Source organism: Coffea arabica, chromosome 8e (genome assembly GCF_036785885.1).
Source record: "Coffea arabica cultivar ET-39 chromosome 8e, Coffea Arabica ET-39 HiFi, whole genome shotgun sequence".
Taxonomy (NCBI): domain Eukaryota; kingdom Viridiplantae; phylum Streptophyta; class Magnoliopsida; order Gentianales; family Rubiaceae; genus Coffea; species Coffea arabica.
The window spans coordinates 44,721,491-44,747,488 of NC_092324.1; the positions used below are offsets into that span (position 1 = coordinate 44,721,491).

A 25,998-nucleotide genomic window follows, 5' to 3' on the forward strand; every position below is an offset into this window, starting at 1 on the left:
TTCAGTCACAGAAGAATGTCAAAAAAATCACATAAACGTATTATGGTTGGAACCGGTTATATGCATACCTATTAACTACTATTTTTATACACAGAAAGCCATTAACTATTTTCATACTTTTCTTGCTTGCAAGTTTGAAAGCAAACTGTTTGGCGTTGTGAAATTATGGTGCATATCCAATCCCGGTTTTCTTGTTATGGTATAATTTTTTTTTTTTAGCATAAAATCGAACTATATAACCGTATTTGTCATGAACATTTAAGTTTTCATTTTTTATTGTTCATCCTTTTAGTAGATAACAAGTAAGAAGTGCGTCCGGTATTATTTTTTTCTAACACCAAATAAAAAATTGTTCTTTTAAGACCGAACATTTTACTTTCTCCAACTTCGGACAACGCATTTTGTGAGTTGTTTAATCAAAAAAATTGTTTCTCTCGAGTAATGTATACGATCTGATTTTTTTGATACATTTTGCCGACTTTCATTATTGTAATATGCTGCAATAAATGTGCCACTCAAATTCAAACAGTTTGTTGGTAGCTGGGGTGGTTGTTATCTCTTATACCTTCAAACCTCCTGCCTGTATTCAATACTGCCTAGTACTTTCTTAAGGACTACATTTTGTTCTTTTACTATTACTATTAAAATTTCAGTAATGCAGAAACTCTAGAATGTATTTATTACACTTATCCGTACATGTAATGAACACATTCTACACACCTTAGATTTTTTGAAGGTAAAATCTTGTTTGTAATTCAATTTTTTGTAATAATAAAATGACATCTTAGAAAAAAAAAATAATAGAACGACATTTTTTTTATCTTTGTCCTTTGATTTTGAAATATTCTGTGGATAGTGGAGATTTTTTGTCTTATTTAACTAATTTTTATCTTTCGATTAGCTTTGATCATTAGTGTAAGTGGCAAATTAAGTTGTCTTGGGACCAAATGTTAAAAGGGATTTACGGTCATTTACCATTGACTAAATACTTCCTCAAACTAAACTTTTCATCTTCTTGCATTAGAAGGCAATGAAATTTGAGTGGAAAAATTCCTTCCCCTTGTATTTTCTTAACCAAGATCAAGTTGAGATAGGCAAATTAACCATAGATTGTTAAGAATTTTTTTTTCTGTACGTAGTCAATATATTAAAAACTAGAAGAAACTTCTGCAAAAGGACTCCATCTAACTAAAATTACTAAAGAGACTAATATGCAATAATATGATTAGTATCTGATTCACATCTGGTGTAGGTATACTCTGGAAACCATAATTCATACAGATAATTTTAAGGACAAAGCTGCAGAAGTACACAAGTATTTCAGGGTTTTAGCACTCATCTCGTCTCTATGAGCAGAGCTACAAACTCCAAGCTAACTGAAGCTACGATGGAACGGAACATAAAGTAAAGACAACTCGAAATGGATAAGACTAAAGTAAAGGAGGGATCTCAAGGATTTTCTTCACAAATTCAGTTCTTGGGAACCCAAACAACATGGTCCTCAGGAAGGAAATGGCAGATTGGAACGGTTCCTGGCTTCACCTTTAGCACCTGGAAAGCCAAATGCTTTGGGTTCCATTTTGCTGTATCTTCGTGGCAAACAGCCATAGCTTTAGCTTTCTTTCCATCCGCTCCAACCAAAGTAACCTCATATGCTTCGGTGGCCTGCGTGGAATGGCAGTAAAAAATTGCGTAGGCATAGTTTTGCTTGTGGCAAACCACAGCCTTGTTATTGTTTAACTTCTTGACACCCACAATACCATATTTCTGGGCTTTGGTGTCCTCTTCTGCTTCTGTGGAAACTGCCTGAACATTATTTCCTAACTTGGACGTGCTGAAATCGACCATGGACTCGAGGGAAGTTGCACAGTATTTGTCCTCCCCTTTGATTCCTGGCTCCTCGCACTCCTTTATCGTATTCTTAATCGTCTCAGCTTCGACAGATTCCGGCTTCACTGAGAATTTGTCGAAAATTTCGGGTATGGATTTGGATGAGAAAGGTATGGAATCAGCAACCTTGCGAGGCAAGAAAGTTGCGGGATTTGATGATTTGACAAACTGCAAATTCATGCTTGTCCCGCGGTGGAGATCCTTTTTCAAGAAGAAAAGGGCTACATTTGGATTATCATGGAGTTGATCCTCGGTGGCTGCATACAAGTAGTTGAATGGGCTGTAACCTGGTGCTACTCCAACATATACTGGACGACCCTTGTGGCCGGCGTGAACGATAACGCCTCCCTTTCCGACGCCGACGCTGGTTTGGGGCTTTCCGGCGGTTACTCCGACGCCTCTGTGACCAACACCAACATTGGTGCCGCTGCCAGCGGGCTTTCCTTTCCCAGTATTGACGTTTACTCCTCCCTTTCCTACTGCAACTGAAGTGCTCTTGTCTTCTAACCATTCTGGGAAAATATCACTCAATCTTTATACATAGCAAGGTCATTGAAACTGAACCTCATTTTATAATTCCATGTACCAATTCTTTTGTATAGAAAGGCATAATATTCTCAGTTATAATAGATGGATTGAGGCTAGTGAGGATTAATCAAAAAGTTTTAGAATAGAGGGTACAAAGGAGAAGATATAGCTAATTAGTAATCGGAAGGTTGTAATCTGAAGTATCTTTTAGTGATCTTTTAAGTCACTGTACAAAGTAGAATGGTGCAATTGATACACTTACTATATTTGCGAAAGAAGATTGATTTCACTTTCTAGCTTTAAATTCTCTACTAGAAAATTTTTTGTTGGAATTCAGTTTCCATATTTCATTCACAATTTTTCCACATAGTGAACTGGTGACAAAACATCATTTTGTGGACAAGAACAAATGCAAAAATTCCTTGTATCTCACATTATTTAAAACTAGAAAATGCACAGCTAACCACTCAAGCACTTAATATAGGGGTCACCATCAACTATTTCTGGTTTAATGTTTTATTTTATTTTTTATGTATAAGTCACCATCTACTATTTAATTCAGAGAGGACACCATCAACTATTGTTTGAAGTGGTTGCTGGCTACTAAATTACACAATTGATGCGCATGCAGTACCTGGAGCATTTTCTGTATATGAAAAGTCACTTTCAGATGTAAAACCACTCTATAGCACTTGTATTGGTAATTAATCTTGGAAAGAAATTAGAAAGAAAGAAACTAAAATGGCAGAGAGAGAGAGAGAGAGAATGCGTTTTCATCTTTGTCAAAGATGAAACAAATTCATTTCTAGTTTTGTGAAGAGCATTTGTAGTGAAACTCCAAAAGTTCTAAAATTGTACATCTAAGCGTTTAAGCTTTGGAACGTAGTGAGTGCTATTTAAATTATTGCCATGCTACGACTATAAATATTCTATTCAAATGGTATCAAGTCAAAATGATGTTTTTGGAGTGTCAAAATCGTTGGCATGCTACCACTCACTAATCATAATGCATATATATCCTTCATGCTCTAAGGGAAACATACAAAAAAATCCACAAGCAGAAAGATTACAAGCACAAGAACCGAAAAATGACCCAAGGAAGACGAACCACTGTGTAGAATGTCCCTAACTGCCTTTGGCATAGGAGTGTTTGGCAGCTTGGATTTCCAATAAATATCAAGATCTGCATGGCTTGCCACAACTGCCAGCTGACATAAGTTATAGTACAAAGAAAAATGATCAGAAAAGTAACAGGGATTCCCAGAGAAATTAATTAGCAAACATTCAATATTGTTCATGGAAAAAGAGAAGTTTATACTCACGGAAAGAAATGTACAAATGTGGAGGAGCTTGAGCAATTCCATGACAGTTTGGACAAAAACAAAACACAGGGCAGAGTGGTTGGAACTGAGACGGACTTTTTTAAGTGGTACTGAAGGGCAAGATGTACAACACAGAGTAAATTGGCATCATTATTTATAAGCGAACATTATGAAAATTAGGTGCTTGAGAAAAGCAACGTATCACCTAAATTGATGACCAGTTTAATTGCTTCAACTGTCTTAGGCTTTTGGCCATTCAATGCAATGAAGCCACATGTGAATGTGGGGTACAAATTAAACACGGATGGACGATATTCGTACAAATTTGCCAGAAAGTTGTCAGCCATATTATCTAGTTCCGTTCTCAAGGGTTAGAGCCTTAAAGGGGGACAAGAAATGACTATATGGCATATCTAGTGTCGTCCCCCTGCTCATCAGTGAACCAAGGGATAATAGAATGGGACGGCCCTTATTGTGTTGGACTTTTGAATCGTCTAGCTAATAACGATCAACCACCAAATTTAATAAGGCTAATACTTAACCCTACTAATTTGAACTCTGCATGCATGCTGCACCACGTAAATTTTTGTATCACACGTATCTTCTGATTGGAAATTGGTATGTTAGGGACTAGTGCTGTTAATCGAGCCGAGTCGAGCCGAGTATCTGAGCGTCGAGCTCGACTCGTGAAGAATTCGAGCCAAGCTCGAGCTCGCTCGATAGCACAGACGAGCTATGATATGCACTCGAACTCGACTCGAAAAATGGAAATGTGACTCGAGCTCGAGCTCGAGCTCGACTCGTTTATCAAAAACGAGCTGGGCTCGGACGAGCTCGAGCTCGAGCTCGAAATATGTATCCGAGCTCGAGGCTCGAGTTCGAGGCTCGAGGCTCGATTTTAGACTCGAGTTCGAAGCTCGATTTTAGACTCGAGTTCGAAGCTCGAGGCTCGATTTTGAGGCTCGATTTCGCAATTGAACAATCAGTTTACGAAGTTCTACTCCAGCATATCCAGATTTAGGCTATCCAAAATCAACAAAAAATATTAGGATTGGCAACCAATGGCATTCACATTCAACAATACACAAACTCTAACCACATTTCATCCAAGACAAATATGACCATAACATCCATCCAACACAAACTTTAGGAATAAAACAAAACAAATACACAAACTACAGTCTAATTCCATTCAAGACAACATTCATTAGAGCCAATATACCATAACAGGTTATGGCCAGCCAAATAAACGCACAAACTACAGCCAAATAACCATGAAAAACACTGCTACATAGCTTAAAAATTGTCCAACTTCAGAAATCACAAGAAAAAGTACAACCCCTTCAGAAATCACAAGAAAAAGTACAGCTTCACAAGTCCAGCTTTACAAATCACAAGAAACAGCATCACATATTCCAAAAAACAGCCTTCAAATGTCCGGAAGATCAATTTCTTCAATTGTAGATGATTCGGAAACATCGAGTGGTTCCTACAAAATGAAAACAAGAAAGTTACAACTAAAGTGATTGATTAGATTAAGAACTAAAGTGTGATGATTAGAAAGTTCCTAGTAGGTGATTGATTAGATTAAGAACTAAAGTGTGATGAACTTATACTTTAGGGGGTTACATTCTTTACATATTTAGTGTCAATTATAATATAGAAAGTTGAATGTATAAATTTATTAGTTGTAGTTTAAGAGTAACTAATTTAGTCGCTAATAAATTATTAGTTAATTGATTTAGTGGGTAGCAAACAACTAAAGAAACTAAAGAAAGGGCAAAAAAAAAAAAAAAAAGAGAAGTATGCTGTCCAAATTAAGCCCGTAAGGCTTTGTGAGTAAAAAATGAACCACCCTTTGGAGAGGCTTTGCAGAGTTGAGGTTAAACTCTAAGATGAAAACTCTTAATTGGAAACCAAATTTGGCAGCTTTAGCTTTGAAGCACTGACATAACAGTCCCATATAACATCATGCTACCCAACTTGGCATTTGAATGACAAAATTTTTGGATTCTTCATAAATCATAATTAATACAGTCAAAAACATTAAAAAGAGAAAATTGAAGTGTAATATAACGTCTGTACGTATCAAACTTAAATTGGATTTCCAAGACAACAGTCTTCTTTCTGAAATTGCATAAGCTATCCATTTTGGAATGTAAAAACATTACAAAATTAAAAAATTAACTACTACAGAACAGAAATTACGGGTCATTATTGATTATGCAAATTACAGAAATTACAGAAATTATGCAAAATCCTTAAAAGCCTTGCAAGTAGAAGACGGTCACCAGACATTTAAGTCCTTCTCACATCACATGTTAAGTTTTTGAACCGTAAGCAGCAATGAAACCTAAAACCAGATTTGGGGGCCGAAACATCGCAGGTTCTGAACTCTTGTCATTTAGTATAATTTACCTACGAAAAGAGACAAGACTTACCAGAAATCACGAAGGATTAGAGAAACCAGTCAAATTGGACTGGTTTTGGCCCCGGCGGTGGACCGGTTGTTAATGGCAGAAAACAGAGGCTGTGGCCTGTGGGTTGAGTCTGTGGGCGGCGGTGGAGGCAGACGTTGCTGTGGGTTGCGGCTGTGGACTGCGGCTTGCTGTGGAGTACGGCGGGGCTGTGGGTGCGGCTGCGGGTTGCGGGGTTGCGGGGCTGTGGTTGCGAGGCTGCGGGGTTGCGAGGTTGCTGGCTGCGGGGTTGCTGGGTTGTGGTGTTGCGGGGCTGCGGGGTTGCGGTGTTGTGAGGCTGTGGGGCTGCGGGGTTGTGGGTAGGGTTGTGGGTTGCTAGCTGGCTGTGGCCTGTGGGTTGCTAGCAAAACAAGTAGCTGCGGGGTGCGGCAGAGAGGGAGAGGCGGAAATGAAGAATGAAACGATGCAATATCAAGTTTTCAACCCTAGTCCAAATTTCTACTTGTTGACTATTAAAATGACAAAAATACCCTTCTTTGTCGAGCTCAACCGAGCTACTCGATAAAGAAGCGAGTTCGAGCCTACTCGGCTCGATTACTAAACGAGTATTTTTCGAGCTCGAGCTCGACTCGTTAATTGAAATTAACGAGCCGAGCTCGAGCCTTATCGAGCCGAGCTCTAACGAGCTTTCGAGCTGCTTGTTTTGCTTAACAGCTCTATTAGGGACTTTGGCTAGAAGCCCGGAAGCCTGGTCCATGCATATATCGATTAGTCCATTTCATGGGACTCATTTTGATATCTATGGCACAATAGAAGTCTCAAAGTTTTCAGACACATGGGTTGCTTATTAAGGCCATAGTTCTAGCATGGCTCCCTGGTTTTAATTGTCAGTTTTTGGAAATGTTCTCTGAGTATGAATTTAAAATACATCTTTATTTTTCCAACAATCTTTTTACATCAAATACTTCTCATCACGAACGTAGTACAGATATTGCTTTTTAGGAACACTACTAAGAAATACAATCCAAGTGCAAAGGATGCTACCTGTTGCTTCTTGGCATAATTTCAGTTTACTACCTAGAAACTGTTGCTGCATCTTTGTCTTTCATTTGGACATACTATCTTTTAATATTTCCAAATATCATCCTTTTTGCTCAATTCTCAAGAACAATATTTGCACACGATGCTCTCGACTGATAGATACTTCCATCATCATTGATTGAAGATCACATCGTGGAGTTATGCTAATTCAGTTGGCATTGAATCAGCAAAGATATATATACATTTTTTAGGGGTACAAATAAAGAGTTAACCATACAATTACGACAAACTGTCCCACAAACTTGGGGGAGGTTCCCAATCACCACTGACACTATTGGTCAAGTGGTAAGACCACGAGCCATATTGGCCAGTTGCTGAGAACTCAGAAGTTGGAAACAAGCCGTACCAAAAAAAAAGAAAAGAAAAGAAGTTGGAACCAATGGGGCATGGGGAAGTTTATTCGAGCCTTTAAAGCCACTTCCTGGCCAACTCGCCACCAATAATCAATAAACATGTGAAAACTCATTTTCGCAGTTACTTTAAGGATGGCAAACTAATAATAATCTGAGTTAGTTTGTTGATAAATACTAAGTAGTAGTATAAAGACAAAAACAATTAGTGTAAAGACAGTAGGTCCAAAACATACGTAAATTCGATTAGACCAAGTTTAACCGTCCAGATTAAATTATGTTTTCCACCAATTTGATTTAGCATGTATTTTACTATCATCATGTATCTATAGTCATGAAATTACTTCAACACATTTGGTGGTGCTAATGTATATTTAGGAAATGGCTGTTAATGAAATTTGTAATTCGGGACTAGCCATTTGTTGGAATAACACATCGTGGTGACATACATGACAACTTACTCATTGCAGTATTAATTATATCCAGTACTCTTTCATGAGTTTTCAAGTACCCTACCACTTATTTCTTGGTAATGAGAAACATGGAAAAATGTCTTTTGAGTAGGACTTGCAGCTATCCATCTTATTCAAGAAGTTAATTCTAGTAGGCTGCTAAGTGGAAAGAACAAGTGCTCTGTATAAAGTATAAACAGCATATCAGTACGTGAGGAATAATTTAACCAATCATATTTTTTGGCTCCTTGACTAGTGAGTTCGAGCAACAAACAAAATAAGTTGTACTTCCTCCTTCCCACTTTGATGGTCTTGATTTTTATTTTTCACACCGTTTAAGAAAAATTAGTTAAATTTGTTGGAAAAATAAATCTAACCTATTGTTTTTCTAAAATATCCTTATGTTAATAATATTAGGAATATGACTAATCATTAAATCTTTATATTGACTAATCATTAAATCTTTATATTAATTACAACAACAATACTGATTAAAAGTTTACCATTCAAGACATGAATCAAAACAATTATTGAATATAGTAGACTACACTCACTGATAACAAAGTGCATTAGATAAGGATATTTTTAAAAAGTTAACAATTAACTATACTCTTTAATCAAAAAATGAATTATAATTTGAGACAGATGAAAAATGAGAATAAGACTGTCAAAGTGGGACAAAAGGAGTAATAACTAAGAGTTAATTTTAAATGATCAATCATCTTTCAATAATTAATGTGCAGCTACCGATTGGGCCAAAGTAGTCAATTCATAATTCCGGATTTTTAAGAATCACAAGTCTCTTTTATCACCAAAAAAAGAGACAAATAGCAGTTCAAGCCTCAAGGGAGTCTTATGGTGTATTTGATAAAACTGAAATCTGAAAACTAAAGTCTGAAATCTGAAATCTGAATCCATTATATTATTGAATTGTTAAGTATTAAGATTCCGTTTGATAAAACTGAATCCGAATTTTGAAGTCTGAATTCTGAAATCTGAATATTGAAACGATTAATTTGCTGAATTTTAAACACTAAAAAGAAATATATGAATGTCTGAATTTTAATGCTAACCCTATTTATACTGTTTGATAAATTTTTATAACTGAATGTTTAATAAGTTTAATTTGATAATTTTGCCCTTATATCTTTTCATTCAAAAAAGAATAGAACCTATGATTTAATTAGCTTAAAATTGTTAGGTATGAAAATGACAATATTTATTTTTAAATCAAATTAATATAAAAGATGAAATATATTATATGAGGAGTACGGAGAAGATGTGAAAGTCATTGAAAAGGGAGAAAAGAGAAACTGAAAACCATTAGATAGAGAAATTAGAGAAGAATTTTAAACATAATTAACAAACAAGGGTAGATTTGGTAGATAAGATAAGATAGTTGAAATAATTCTATTGATTCTTATCAGAATTAAGCATTCAGTTAGGATTATTGTGTTGAAAAAAATACACATAAGTTCAGCAGATAGATTTTCAGTTATCAAACACTCAAAACATCTGAATGTCTGAAAAGGTTTAGTTCCAACACTTTTTTATGTTATCAAACTGATCTTAAATCTAATATATTTAAGTGCATATCATATTCAGTGATAAAGTGAATAATTTATTACTTAATTTTGGAAGCAAGTTTTACCTAGAAAATTCAGAGCCACTTAATTAATTCAAATGTTCAATTTTTGGTTGTGAACCGGTTTGAATATGTTAAGATCTGAATTCATTAAGTTTAACTGCTGAATTGAGTTATCAGACAGGTTAATATTCGGATAATGTCGTGTAATTTCGGTACAACTAACATGTTATTTCGAACAATACTAAGTTTTTCATTTCACTATCACAAAATTGTACAAGTAATCTGTGTGGATAATTGTTACTAAAATTTTATGCTGATAATCAGTCCTACCCAAGCTCAGATTTCAACACAGGAAAGATGTTTGGACCTACTCTTTGTCGGACTAGGGCCAATAGGGTTATGATTTATACAATTTGGTTCAGTTGTTATATATATTTAGATTTGTAATGTATAAGCTAAATATTTTATTTATGTACCTCACTTTTTCTACAAATATAACAAAATGTACATCAAATAATGTTAAAACTACAACAACCGGATCAAATTGTATGTAATCCCAACCGGCTCCTTTTTCACTATTGTCACGCTTGTAAACTATTGAATAAGATTTTGCTGCATGCCTCTTTGGTTTCCACAGCCTTTTTTTTTTTTTTTTAAATTTATTATTTATTTATTTTTTTCGTTTACGAGTTTCTACAACCCTTTTGAAGTTTGGATTGACATTTGAGACAAGTATACTAGGATATCTGGTAACAGCACTTAAAGTTAGGAATTTTAATGCACAGGAAATTGGGTTAGCGTATACGGAATACGATGCTGAGTTCTCGAGCACGAGATCAATGTTATAACTCACCCGCTCGGGTGAATAAACCTATGCTACAGAGCTATGTATTCATTTTATTAATTTCTCACCATACATACTCAATTCCAGCATTGTACACAATGCACCAAAGCTTTCTTTCTAGTCCTATTTTGATCCTTTATTTAATCGATCGTGTTGAGAAAATTAATAAGTTTCTCAGCAAGTCAATTTTCATTTTGCATCCTTAACTTATAATTGGCCATTTCCATTTAGCACAGTAATATATTTGTGACGCTATAGCTACAAAGATAAAACTAATTCCATTGTGCACCCGCTAACATATCATTAATTCTCACTTTAATTTGCACTTTGAGTTATAATTTTGGACATAATGTATCCTGATCTTTCATGTCCATCCCACATTGACTTTTTTTATTCACTGTTTTGAGATAAATAATGAATTTCTCAAAGCATGTCCATCACCCATAAATAGTTAGTTAGAAAAAAAAAAATCTTCACCCCAAACTCTAATTTTTAGACATATTGTAGCACTAGTTTGGTTTTATTTATAGACTTTATAGAAATGTGAAAGGTAACCCAGAAGACATGTATCGCCTTGGTCAATTTTATTAGTTTAATTTTGTAAATTATTATATTATTTCTACAATGACGAACATTTTGCTTAACCAACAAAAGGATAAGGCATGTCCAATAGAGGAACAGAGCACGACATTGATTTAGGTGTTATTAACAGTGAATGGCTATTATTCACAAATGATTTACTAACCGATAAATAAACCTGGTCAACTTTTTATTCATAGTAGTAATGTTTTGAACTGTTTAATGAATTATAGATAACATGATTTAAAAGTTGATTATAAGAAAACAGACTAGAATGTTCATGCTTGAGTACTAATGATGTCATAATAGTTGTTGGTTAATACACTTTCTTTTATATCTTATTGTATGTCCAACTCATTTTGTTACCATCGACTTATATACTTATCAATGATGTATATATATAGAAACACAGATAGAAAATGATTTAAAAAATAAATTTTTAAAATTTGACAGTGACAGGGTGTGCCACATATTAGATAAAAATTTAAACATGTCTACTGCACGTAACAAAGTTTGTAGCAATAGACAAAAACAAAGTTAAAAAGTTTAATGTGTCCAAAGATTAGAATTTAGGTTTGCAATATGCAAAAGGGTAATAATTTGGGGTACAAAGTGAGATTTAACTTGCTCACTAATAGATGTATGGGTGGGTGTGTACGCACAAACACTATGTTAATCTTCTTAAAACTATTAATACTTAGACATAAATGGGATAGATATGAAACTTTGGGGCTCAATGAGTCCAAAATTGATTTTTTTTGGTTCAAAAAAAAGTTTGGATACATTCAACTTCAGTCACTACCATGAGTCAAGGCATGCCACAAGATTATAGGTCACTTATAAGTATTCTTGCACATAACTAACCAACATAACCCTCATATTGGTAGTTGAATTCAAATACATGACCTTCTTTGAGAAAATAGTTCATTCTTACCAATTAATCCAACTTAGTTTTGACCAAAATTGAAATTAACAGTACATGCCAACAAAAAAAGAGTTATAGCATATTGACAACATTGCTATAAACTATGCATGTGTTTTCACATCATTTGTCAGATGTAACATCTATTCTATATATAAAGTGGGAGGAAGGTAGCTGTTGGCAAGTCGAGCAGCTTACAAGTAACTCGCGAGCAGTTCGGTCAAATGCTCGAGTTGAACTTCGTTTGATCGAATTCGAGCTCGACCTCGAGTAGCTCAATGCATATATTAAGTCGAGTTCGAGCCTCTATTTGTGCTACTTGAGTGCTCATTAAGTAACTTGATTATTGATATATTATTTATATTATATTTTTATTTTAAGTATGAAATGACTAATAAAGGTTTATGTTTTTGGTAATTTGCCATAAGTGTCATCTACTCAATAAAATTCATAAATGGAAAAAATGTAATATTGTAAAGACTAGAAAAGAAACAAGGATTTTAGATAATTTATCATAAATTTTCGATCCTTTTTTTTCGAGTTTTATTTTGAACCCTTGAGCTTGTTAAGGCTCGAGACTAAACGAGTCGAGCTCGATTTTGGAAATGCATATTGTTGAGTTGAGTCGAGTTACACAAATTTCTGCTCGCTTGAGTCGAGCTCGAGTAGGCTTATATAGTATCGAGTTTGAACTCGAGTATAACACTATTTAAACTTGACTCGACTCGACTCGTTGCCACCTTTAGAGGAAGGGGGTTGATATAAATTCTTTTGTCACTTTTTAAATTTTCAATTTTATCCTCACAAAAAATAATTTTTTCCTTAATTATCTAATTATATATAACCAACATGATTTTCACCATAACTACCTAAAAACATATTACCAACATGACTACCAACAGCATAACTACCAAGATAGTTAATAATTTAGTAGAGAAAATTTTATAAAAATTAATTTATTCTTAAACTGCACGCATGTGTGTGTCCTTGGCACTAGTGTATGCCAAACTCTTAATAAAGGGTGATGACTACTCTGATAGGGCTAGGACCAATGCGCTATAACAATTTCATAGACGGTTCTCTCGCAAAATTAAAGGGGACAGTTAGATTATTAAACTGCACCTTGCGTATCTTCATTCATACAGTTGTTACAATGGATACGAAGAGAAATTTTGGGTTAGTTTTTCAATTTTGTTCTTTTCTTTTGATGCGAACTCTCGAAGCTCTCAAAGTACTGTTGCCGAGCCAAATTGAATTTTATGACCATACTGGCCCGCAATAATAAACAATCTGTTATATAATAATGTTTGCCCGATAATGCAAGTTCATGTTTATTTGCAAAATGAAGTTTAAGATAACAAAAAAATAGTGGGATATCAGAAGATGGTCCTACTTTCCACTAATTAATGACATATACTACCCAGCTTCACACCTACTTTGGAGGTTACTCAAACTGATAGAAACTTCGGGTATTTCTTCTGATGTGTAATCTGAATTCTTTCTGTTTTTTTGGGTGTAATCTGAATTCTTGTTCGGTCATAAAAAAGATTTTGCATTTGTTAGCTACTATGAAATGTGGTAGCTGTTTTTCCCTTAGACCGAGAGATTCATGTATAAAAAGGAGAACGCTCGTTAAAAATGAAACACTGACATTTATAGTTGATTTGACATGAAGGGAAATATTCAAAAAAAGGAGAAATAATAGAAAAGAAATGTTAATTTCATAGGTTATTTAAAAGATGTAAAATAAAATTATCACTTCAACGTTAGTATTGAATATTTTCGCTACAGTACAAAACAGATATATAAAGCAACCATTAATGAGGTAGTTTGCTGGTTTACATGCAAATCATATTATGCGTTGTCTCTCAATCTGCTGAGAATTGACGATGACTTCATCAAATTTGGGCCACTTTCTTTTTTAACAATAACAGTCCAGATTAATTATGTGTTGGGGTGATGTTGATTGTAACAAATTGACAATTTGAACACCATGGCTTGCTACAGCATGGTATTTTAAAACCAGAGTTGAGGAAGACCAAAAGGGTCCCTGTTTTCTTTGTTTGGATGGTAGGTTAATTATTTTTCTGAGTATCTTTCCAAAGTTATTATTGCAGTGGTTTTCTCTGGATAAATTTACATTGTTTGTTGGAAAAAAATTGTTGAAACCTGTTTTGAAGTTTTTGATAACAAGTCCATGCAGATGGTCTGTTTCGTTTTAGTTAGGTCTCCATGTTTATAAATAATGTCAGTTTAATACATGAATTAAGTATAAAGGTTTTATGCATTGAATTATTAGTTAACAAGATAGGAAGTAGATTGACAACGTCTGAAAATCTATAGACTGGTTTTCTAGCTATATTTCACTTAAGTATTTGTTTTCTTGTAGAACAAAAAAAAAAAAAAAACTTCTGTATAGTTCTTCTTCTTTGGATTTTCTTGCAGAATCTTACACAAAATTAAGAAGAAAATTCTTGTTGTCTTCTCATGACATACAAAAACTAGTAAAATTTCCATATACTTGTATTTTTTTCCCTTCCCATTTCACCAACAACGACAACGATAATCTTTATTTCCAGAATACAATACAATGTTGTAAAATGCTAACTTATATACCTAACCTTACACTTCTATAGACCTCAAGTTTAAGTGGAAGTTCTGCTGTTTACATCAAAGGCTACACCAGTGGATTGAGTATACGAGACTTGCTGATGAATACAAATCAAACAAAGGTTTATTCTTCTAGGGACCAAAATCCCTGCTGAAAAATTTAAGACAAGTTTGAGTCCTTTGACCTATTTTCTCCCATCTAATTATGGTAAAATCACCATCATTAATTCCAGGAAATATATCAGGGTTTTACTCTAATTGTAGTAGTTTAAGTTTTAGTCAATCAAGAAAACTATTATCTTATGGAAAGGGGATGGTAGTACTGAAGATTGAATCCTCCATTTCCTTATATTACTGCAACAATTTTCATTATTCTCTGTTACAATAACTATTCATTGCCAATTGTAATATTTTGTCATGTTCCCTAAAGAAGGGTGAACCTCCCTGCCGAGATAAAAGCCATCTTCCCTGGCCATCCAGTAGCATACGTTACCGTAGAACTTACGTCCACAGGCAACAGCTATGAATCTATTGAAAACATCAAAAATCATGCATGGTTTTCTCTCCCCACCAGAAGAAACAATAGTATTTTATGGTTCCTTGAAGATCCATCCGAAGATGCCAACTATATTCTTCTCCTACACGAAGAAAACGTTCGCCAAGATCAGCACCTTTGCTCGATTGGCATTGAGTCTTCAAGGGGATATCGTTGTTGGGAAGGCCACTGGCCACATATATATCATATGATTCATAAGCAGCAAATACATGTATTTTTTCAACAAGGAAAAGTGATACGATAAGGATTGAGTAAAGTCTTTTGATGGTTGTATAGTCCATCTTGCCTTTTCTTGTTTCAAATTATGATATCTTCTAGCAATCTTATAGGAGTTTGTGAGCTGCATATAATGGAGAAAAATAACAAAAAAAACATTAATTGAAAGCATGACTTGCACATTTGAAACGTTTTCAGTCAGGTACACAATTTAATACAAACTTCATTGCAATAAGCCTACATGAATTGGGTGCTGTTAATGCCACAGTCCATTTTTTCGGTTCCATGAATCCATAGTCATTTTCCATAAAATACCAAAATTACCGTTCTCAGGTCCAAATTCAATTTAGACTTAGAAGGGGCAATTTTATCATTTTAACATAAATTGCTGTGGAAATAAACTATGGATTGTTAGGCCTGTCAATCGGGTTTAATGAGCCAGACTTTGATAAGCTCAGGCTCAACTCATTTAATTTGAAACATTTTCGGGTTTCGGGCTATGAGTTTCGGGTTCATAAATGTGAAGCTCATACTCAACTCACATAATATTCGGGTTGTGAGGTTTAATCGGGTTTAGCTCAAACTCACTTATTACTCCTTAATTTTCTAATATAATTACTAAAACTATTAAGTTGTAAAACTAATTTAACATTTACAAGACTATAATATTAAAACTAAACATGAACAAATAATAGTTCTTAAAAAGTATATAAACCAAAATTTTTTCAACAATATTTATATTTAATTCGTTCAAAATGCATGAAAAATAGTAATAAAACATGCGATCATAACCCAAGACATCTTTAAAAGTTGAAACTTTTTTTATAATCTTGTGATTTAAATCCAAATATGCTTGATGATTTGTGTTTGTAGACCAAAAAGAAATCAACCAATATTATGCCAATACAAAATTTACTCAACCAATAAGAAAAGTTAGACATTTAGTTATGCATTATTAATATTGGTTCTCAAGAAAGCTCATAGAAGAGTCTTTAGATGTATTTTTGTACTTTGTAATTTATATATATATATTTAGTATTTAGTAATAATATATTTGGATATATGATTATACATAATATCAAAATATAAATATTATATATAGGTAATTAAAGGGTCGGGTCTATATCGGGTTTGAGCCTAATAAGGCCCAAGTTTGGCTCATATTTAATTCGGGCCTAATTTTTAGGCTCAAACTCTGACCAGCTCTCTAAATGGTAGGGCTCATCGGGCTTTTTGTCGGGCCAAACGAGCCAAACTCGGGCTGACCCAGCTCCATTGACAGTCCTATGGACTGTGGCATTATTATTTCCCACATGAAATTTTTTTTTTTTTTTTTGTCTAGATCTGATATTGTTATTGCACAAATATCTCAGGTAAAGCGGATGAATGAAGTATTCATCAAGTTTCACAGTTCAACTCCAACAAGCTATTGATGTCAATTTAATCTTTCACTTATGAAAATTTGATCACCTAAATATGAGTTTCGGAGTGCAATTTTAGCACATAAATACATTTAGCTGTATTCTCCTAGAAGAGAGAAAAAAAATACACAACATTTATCTGCAATTTGCCAAAGGGTCAGATTGTGATTGCTCAAGTTCTCAATTTAAGCAAAATCCAAAATTCTGGATGAAAAATGATTTGGGTGACATTCTTACAAATCAAAATTTCCTTCACTGCAATTTTCATTTTCGTTAGAACGCCAACTCTTTGCGAATAAAAAGCAAATAACTTTAGGCCTAGTTCGAAGCTGCCTTGTTTCATGGATGGACCGGGGCTCTCTGCCCAAGTAATTGGGCAGCAGAATATTGCCTAATAGGGCTCAAATTTCTTCAATTCAGCTACCCCCTGTGGATCTTTCCTTGTATAATTTAGCAATAGGGCAAATGGCAAAAATAGTTATTAAACTATTTCACAATTCTTGTTTTGGTTCTTAAATTTTTATTTGACTTTTTTTTTAATAGTATAAGTGAGAGGGTTCAAACCCGAAATCTCTCACTTACACTCCCTTTCTTCAAACCACCCAACCCATCCCTCCCCCTAATTATTTATTTAACTAAAGTAGATATTCATCTAATTAAAATGTACTCCTACATTTTTTGGATAGTATTAGAGCAAATGATAAAAATAATTCTTATTATATAGTATTAGAATAAATGGCAAGAATAGTCATTAAACTGTTTAACATTTCTTTATTCTGATTATTATAATTTTTACTTGTGGTCATTCATCTAATTAGAACGTACTCTTACCTTTTTAAGGCTAATAAGTATAAATTTTTGTTAGATAAGTGATAAAAAGTTTGGTTTTTATCAATTGAGTGCCAACAAATGTACTTTTTATAAGTTGAATGATCACATTAGCTAAGTAAAAATTTTAGTAACTAAAACATAATATTCAATAAATGGGTACTAATTTATAAATTATCATAAATGAGTTTAAATAGGTTACACAATTATACCTATCCAAAAAAAAAGGGTAAGATGGCAAAACCACCAAACCCAAAATAAAGCAAACTTGAAATAAAAACTCTTCGGTTTAATTACATTTATCTCCCTTGTGGTTTGGCCAAATTATGAAACAATCCCTGAGATTTGAAAAAATTACAAACTTCCCCAGAGATTTGGAAATTGTATGGTATACAACTTGAAGTTTTTTTTTTTTTTTTCCCCTAAAGTGCTCCATTTGAGACAGTACTAGAAGATTTTCATTCTCGAACAAAAATATATTTGTAAAATGTTCTGTTTTATCGAGACATTTTCTTTTTTGTTTTAAATTCTTCCTGATCACCAAATCATCATTATCTTATGGAAAGGGGATGGTGCTGAAGCTTGAACCCTCCATTTCTTTACATTACCGTACCAATTTCCATTATTCTCTATTACAATTACATAGAGAAATCCAAAGTTGAAAACTATTTATTGCCAATTGTAATATTTTGTCATATTCCCTAAAGAAGGATGAAAACCATCTTCCCTGGCCATCCAATAGCAAACGTTACCATAAAAGTCACCTCCACAGGCAATAGCTATGAATGTATTGAAAACATAAAAAATCATGCATGGTTTTCTCTCCCCACCAAAAGAAACAATAGTATTTTAGGCTTTCTCGAAGATCCATCCGAAGATGCCAACAATATTTCTCTCCTACATGAAGAAAACGGTCACCAAGATCATCACCTTTGTTCGATTGGCAACGAGTCTTCAAAGGGATATATCATTGTTAGGATGGCCACTGGCCACATATATATCATACGATTCAAGAACAGCAATTACATGCATTTTTTCAACAAGGGAAAGTGATATAGTGAGGATTGAGTGTAAAGTTTTGTCCCTCTTGCCTGCCCTTTCTTGTTTCAAATTATGGTATCTTCTAGCATTTTTGTAGGAGCTATTCAGCTGTATATAGACATTAATTGAAAGCATGACTTCCAGTTTTGAAAGGTTTACAGTTAGGTACACAATTTAATACAAACTTCATTGCAATATTAATTTTGAAGCCTTCATGAATTGGGAGCTATTAATGCCACAGCCCATTTTTTTTCCATTTCTACGACCATTCTTGCACAAAATACCATAATTACCCTTCTCAAGTCCAAATGCAATTTAGACTTAGGAGAGGCAATATTGTCATTTTAACGCAAAATGCGGTGGAATTAAAATACGGGCTGTTGCAATTATCATTTGCCAGATGAATTTTGTCTAGGTCTGGTATTGTTATTGCACAAATATCCAAGGCAAAAAAAAATGAAGTATTTCACAGTTCAACTCCAACAAGATATTTACTCCAACTTAATCTTTTACTTATTAAAATTTGATTTTTGGTCACCTAAATTAAAAGTTTCAGAGCGCAATTTTAATACACAAATACATTTTGCTGTATTCTCCCAGAAGAGGAAAAAAAAATACGACTTTTATATGCAATTTGCCAAAGGGTCAAATTGTGATTGCCCAAGTTCTCAATTATAAAAAAACCCAAAATTCTGGATAAGAACTGTTCTTGCAAATATTTGGGTAACATTCTTATTATAAATCAAAATTTCCTTCATTGCAATCTTCACGTTTATTAGAACGCCAACTCAGCGTGAATGAAGGGCAAACAACATGAGGCCTAGCTCCAAGCTGCCCAAGTAATTGGGCCGCAGGATGTCATGTATCGGGCCCAAGTTACTTCAATTCAGCTGCCATACGTGCAGCTTTGCTTATATAATGTAACAATAGAGCAAATTGCAAAAATAGTCTCTTTTTTTTTTTTTTTTTGGTAAGTGGAAAGTTTTGAACCAAAACCTTCTACTTAGGTAAAGATAGTTAGTAAAATATTTAACATTTATTGTTTTGGTTATTAAACTTTTATTTAAATAAAATGGTTATTCATCTATATAAAATGTACTCCTACATATTTTTGTTTGGTATTAGAGCAAATGATAAAAATAATCCTTATTATATGGTCTTAGAATAAATGCCAAAAATAGTTATTAAACTATTTAATATTTCTTTATCTTGATTATTAAGCTTTTTACTTATGGTCATTCATCTAATTATAATGTACTCGTACATTTTGAAAGCCAATAAATATAAGTTTTTATTAGATGAGTGATAAAAAGTTTGTTTTTTTTAATCGATTGAACAACAAAAGATGCACTTTTAATGAGTTGAGCGATCACATTAGCTAAATAAAAAGTTTAGTAAATAAAACATAAAGTTCAATAAATGGGTACGAATTTATAAATTACCATAGATGACTTTAGATAAGTTACACAATAATTAATATGGAGAGGTACTTTTGTCCGAAAATATCAAATATCGGGATAAAGTGTTTATTTAATGAGTTTGGGAGGCAAAACATAATTAAAGGCAAAGTTCAGGGGGTTTGGTGCATTTAGCCCTTGTACGTACTAATCCAATGAAATGGGTAAGTTGGTAAAACCACCAAACCCAAAATAAAGCGAACGCGATTATACAAAATAAAAACTCCTCCCGTCCAAAAGCATAAAAACCATCTGTGGATTCTCTCGACGACAATTGCTCTCTAACCATTTCTCCGTCGTTGCGACCTCCGGCGACACTATTCTGCTGCACCGGCAGGGTATTGTCACCATCATCTTGTTAGTGCTTTGGGATTATTATGGATTCTTGAGAGAGGGGACATTGTTTTGCTATGATAATACTGTGCCTAGTCCTTGCTGGAAGCTGAACTTTCTGAAAGATCATCATTATTTCGGAAGTTGCAGTAATTCAGGTCCGAACTGGTGACTTGTTTATGTAGTTATCGATTAACTTGTTTATTATGTGGTGTGAAATGTGAAGTCTAATAATGCGTGCTATCTGTTTGTTGTTTTGCCTGAAGAAACTTTTGAAATCTGATGCCCCATTTGCTTGATGAAAATTTTCATTCTGGGTGTTATTAGCCTGTAGTTCTATATGTTGTTGTTTATTGGCATATTGAGGTTGAAGAAATTTAAATTGGATGGGCATTATTCTGTTGTTCTCTGTCTCGGCTTTCATATGAAAAACCCTTAAGTCCAACCAAAGTTGCTGTGCCACTAAGGATGAAATGATATGAACGTGCGTGTGAATGTGTGTATATAAAATTTTTTCTTCGCTTTAGTGCAGATTTTGAGCGCAACTTTGTTCTGCTCAATGTTACTATTTTCATTGTTGTTCTATTGCGTGCATATAATAAATGTGGTTTTTGCAAACTCTTCAATTTTCTTATGTTTCTATATGTTTTCACTTTTTTAGATTTAGGGGAAAAATAACTATAGTGTCAAATTGGGCCCAGCATGAACTTCAGTTTTTAAGATTTTCTGAGTTTTGTTTGAAAATTTTGTTTCCCAAAAAAACAAAAAAAAGAAGGGGGGGGGGGTTGATATTTATGGCTTATTCCACATATTCACCACTCGAAGATTTAGGTAAGTTAATGCTTTCGTTTATCATTTTTCTTGAATTAAATCATGGCAACGTTTTTCTCCTCCTTTTTTTTTGGGGGGTACTCAAAGCAGTGGATCTTTAAGGATATATATATTTTTGGGTGGAGTATTTGTTTGTTTTTAGTTCAGTTTATATTGTAATAATATGGGTTATTTTGTCATATTGGTAATTTCAAGGTTAAGGTTGCCTCATGATTTTTAACACTAGACGATCATTTAGTTTAAGTAGCAGTTTGGTGCAGAATTGTTGAAGTTACTACTAACAGCTTTCATGACTTCTGAAGGTGTTCTCCTGCTGAAGGATGTGATGGGGCCAAGATGGAAAGGAAAGGGAGCAGAAGCAAAAGCACTTGCTGATCCCATTTCCAATATAGTTTCTCAGCTTCAATCTTCTCTAGTTCAGTCAAGCTCTCAAGGTTTATTGATGAATTCCAGCGTACTCTTTGAAGCAGATGCCAAACAAACTGATCTACTTAATCGAGCTTGTTTTGGCCGCCCGGTAGTCACAGCTGAGAAGGATAAGCAGTGGTTCCAATTAGGTCTGGAGGAAGCTTTTTACCTCTTCTATGTCCTAAAATGCATCAAAATCGTCAACGAAAATAATTGTGAAATTGATAGTGAAGAGTTGTGGATGTACATGATGTCCAAAAAGGAAAATTTTCTGAATTTATTCAAAGCTTATTCTCATCTTCGGATGAAGAATTGGGTGGTTAGATCAGGATCACAGTATGGTGTGGACTTTGTTGCATACCGGCATCATCCATCTTTGGTGCATTCGGAGTATGCTGTGATTGTTTTGTCTGATAATAATGGTGAAACAAATGGGCGTTTGATGGTTTGGTCTGATTATCATTGCACACTTAGACTTTGTGGCAGTGTTGCAAAGACATTGTTGCTTCTTAATATTGATAAATGTGGAGAGAATGCAACATTGCCATCATGTTTAGAAAGTTACATTGTTGGAGAAAGGACAATCACTAGGTGGAGTCCACAACAATGCCGTGAGAACCAAACAATTGCAACTGGGGAATCTTAACACCAAGAATTTGCGGCAGCAGTTGTCAACAAGGATTAATGACAAATCAGACCATGGAATATTTTGATGATTTTTAATGCAGGCTTTGATGGTTTTAGAAGGGATTGTCCCTTCTGTACAATTTAGAAAGATTCAAGTTCCTCATCTTGCTTACTGGATTTTGGTGTTGGAAATGTAAGAACTGCAAAGAAGTCCAAAGAAATTTATTGTGTATGTCAAGTGATAGAAGAAGTGGAACTGGGAAAACAGGCTTGGTAGCAGCTGTATGAGATGGATATTGGACAACTGGCACCAGTGTGGTTGAGGTTAGCAGTGAAACTTCCAGCGTTGTGTTTTCAGTGTTAGAGGGCTGAGAAGAACAATCACAAGATGAATCCAGATCTTGCTGTGAGAATTGGATGGGATGATGATTACCCCAACCAAGGCATATACTTGAGTTTGCCTATGTTCTAGTAATTTTGAGAGGTTTCTGTAGAATGCAGAAGGTGCTGGCCTGATCAGGTGTAACGTGTTTTAAATTACATTTTGTAGTTCCTATTGATTGTTTAAGCTCGAAATGTAATTGATATCAAACGTTGAGTGTTCCTGTTACTCATCAGCTTCGATTGAACATTGTGTATCTATCATTTCCTTTGGCCCTCTGCCGCCCCATCAGTCTAATGAATATCTCATTTATTCTCTTCAGCTGCTATATGCTAAGTGCAGAAATGTCTGCAGGATATACTTTATCGAAAAGAATTAGATCTTAAAATACAGAAATAATATATAATCGAGGGCATTATACTGAGGATAATTATATTTGTTTTGCGCACAAACCAAAAGATGAACTAATTCATACTAATTCTGACATCAAAACTGAACTCAATGGAGCATAAGCTACCAATCATACATTTTTACCAAATCCGTTGGAGATGGATTACTGTTATTGGCAAAATAGATGGTGTCTTCAGTCACTGACCAATAGCAAATGTTTCCTTGCCATTTGCCTCCACAAGCTTCAGCCAAGCGAGAATTGAATACATCGAAAGTTATGACTTTCGTATTCCACCAAAAATGACAGAGATATCTAGGCGTCTCCCACACAATAAAGAAATGCCAACTGGAATTTTCTTTTGGTTGAAGTGTACGAGAACCAACATCAGAGTCTAAAGATTGGCAGTGGATCTTCAAGGGTGGAGAATTGATCGGAAAATTATTCACTATATAAACGCCATATCCCTCAAAAATAGCAAGAACTTGTGTACCCTGAATCAGGAAAAGAGAGGAAAGAAGCAAGGAGAAAAGAATTTTGATAGTACGGTTGCTCATATTGTCAATTTGAGTTTAGTTCGAAGTTATTGAGTTGCAAGATATTTAGCATTAGCCCATGTTCTTTATATAAGTTAGTTACCATAAAAGAAATATAAGTAATTTGGCGACATGTATGAGAAACGCGTACTTAGCTGTAAAAGCTTCCTCAATTAGGCAAATCATTTATTGCAGTATCTGGCTAGAACATAATTTGGAAAACTTTTAACGGTTGGGGTTATACCTGGCAATTGGGCTGATTGGGCGGTTTTTGGGCGGATTGATATTGGGTTTTCATTTAAATGGGTGACACCCAATCTGCTCAACTTTAGATTGGGTTAATTTTGGGTTGGGTCATATTGGGTCATCTCAAACCCATGACCCAAATATGACCCAATATATTAATTAATAGATTTTGATACATAAACTCTCTCAAATACATTTTCACATACAAAAAAAAAATTTCACATAGATAGACATATTTTTACACACTAAAACACTCATAGACACACACACTCACTTCTTAAACTCTTTTGAAATACGTTATTTTTACACATACAAACACATTACAATACACACTAATATACTTTCACAAATACACACACATACTAACTATTTAAACTACTTGGATGAACTCACTATTTTTTATACAATTAAGGATTTTCAAATTGGGTATAGTTTTGGTCCAAACTAAGAGACCGAAGCAATAATTTTGGGTGGAACAAAACTAAGAGATCTCGATGAAGTGATCAATAAATGGGGGGGACTTGTTTTTTCATTTTGAATGAAAAAAAGAAAAAGAAAAAGAAGAACAGTAGGATGCATTTTTCCGGAACTCGGCAAAAGGATGGATGTGAAGAGCGAAAAGTACAAGGATTTTCTTTTTTCTTTTCTTTTTTTTTTTAAAAAAAATCCTACTGACATTTGTGCTGCACCGTTCATTTCTCAATTTTCGTTCTTTTTAAGCATTACTCGTTGATCATCCTTCTCAGTGTGTAGTAGTAGTTTATATATGATAATTATACATACCAGTACATATATGGGTTTTGCTTGATCCAACAAGGCTGGTCATTTTTTTTGTTTCTTGATTTTAATTTGTTAATTTGTTTTTTTAACTTAAGTTGGGTAATGGGTGCCCAACACAAATACCCAAACCACCCAAAATGTATTTGAGTTTTTATTACCCAACCCAAAATTAATCCAAAACCCAACTTACCCAACCCAACCTCTCAAATAGTGGGTGGGTTGGATGGGTTGTTGGGTTTTGGGTATAATTGCCAGCTCTAGTTGGGGTCAATTAGAAATTGGCAAAACATGTTAAGTACTGTGCTATAACGTAGGAATGGCAACGGGACAGAGGTGGCCACTAGTCCCCCGGCCCCCGCCTCGCTTCCCCGTAGGTCTGATAAAAGTTTTTCCTATAATTGTATCGTAGCCAAATTTTAGTTAAGAATCAAGAACTTAAAATACCAACACATCACGAAATTATTATTCACTGTAATTTCACAATTAAAACCCATAAAAACAATCAAACAAAAGCGATTTGAATACAGTCCAACATGATGAGACAAATACAATTAAAATGGTCAAATTTTTACTTTTGAAACAAATACAATCACCAAGTCATTATTGTGTTTGTCTTTTTGAAAAAAATAATTTTATTGTGTTAAGTGTAATTAGGAATTTAGTATAAATGTATTAATAAATTTAGCATAACTAATTAATAATTTCTATTAGTATACATATAGAATTATTAGTATAATTGATAATATTAATTATATTATATATACTAATGTACATTACATAATAGTTATAATATCATGATCATAAATTTATAACTAATTAAAATAAATAAATAATATATATATATATATATATATTTTTAACGAGTGGCGGGATAGGGGAATACTCTATCGCCCCCACCCTATTTTTTAACGGGGGGTCGGGGCCAACTCTTGTCCTATTAGCTCTCGTGGAGCACTCGTCCCAACTGCCATCTCTTCTATAACGTAAAAAAGGTTTCACTAAAGGTTGGTGCTCCTAGTTTTTATTTAGAAAAATGATGAATTTGACTAATAACAAATATACTTGGTGGTTTTTTTGAACACTTTTCACTCTATTTCCCTCTACTTGACATGAAGTTCTACGGTCCCACCGTATCCATGAGTTTGTTCGACAAGTATCAGGATATAAAAAAGGATCCTCCTTTCTTCCAAATTAATTTCCATGCAACGAGCGAGACTTAAAACTAGTTTTTTCTAACAAAATTTATGAATCTAAGCACCTAACATTATCTCCTAAGCTAGCTTGAATTGAGCGTAATCATGACACATGTAAAAGTAGGGTATATACTATACATGGATGCTGCAAA

General features: G+C 34.1%; 2 protein-coding genes and 1 long non-coding RNA gene across 3 annotated transcripts; 1 reads left to right on the forward strand and 2 right to left on the reverse strand.

Annotated features, from left to right (window-relative positions):
- Positions 1-1,212: 1,212 nt before the first annotated feature.
- LOC113702926 (BURP domain protein RD22) lies at positions 1,213-3,900 on the reverse strand. The gene is made up of 3 exons (XM_027224105.2): positions 3,741-3,900; positions 3,527-3,626; positions 1,213-2,402 (listed from the first exon to the last, which is right to left on the reverse strand). Exons 1-3 carry the CDS (start codon positions 3,780-3,782, stop codon positions 1,471-1,473), a joined length of 1,074 nt encoding a protein of 357 aa, XP_027079906.1. The 5' UTR covers positions 3,783-3,900; the 3' UTR covers positions 1,213-1,470.
- Positions 3,901-4,907: 1,007 nt separating this feature from the next.
- Positions 4,908-6,587, reverse strand: LOC113702857 (uncharacterized). The gene is made up of 2 exons (XR_003451285.2): positions 6,182-6,587; positions 4,908-5,229 (listed from the first exon to the last, which is right to left on the reverse strand). It is a non-coding gene; the product is annotated as an uncharacterized lncRNA (long non-coding RNA).
- A 13,771-nt stretch (positions 6,588-20,358) lies between these two features.
- Positions 20,359-22,586, forward strand: LOC113702978 (tRNA-splicing endonuclease subunit Sen2-1-like). The gene is made up of 2 exons (XM_027224175.2): positions 20,359-20,613; positions 21,589-22,586. The coding sequence occupies exon 2, from the start codon at positions 21,612-21,614 to the stop codon at positions 22,338-22,340; it is 729 nt and encodes a 242-aa protein (XP_027079976.1). The 5' UTR covers positions 20,359-20,613; positions 21,589-21,611; the 3' UTR covers positions 22,341-22,586.
- Positions 22,587-25,998: the final 3,412 nt, after the last annotated feature.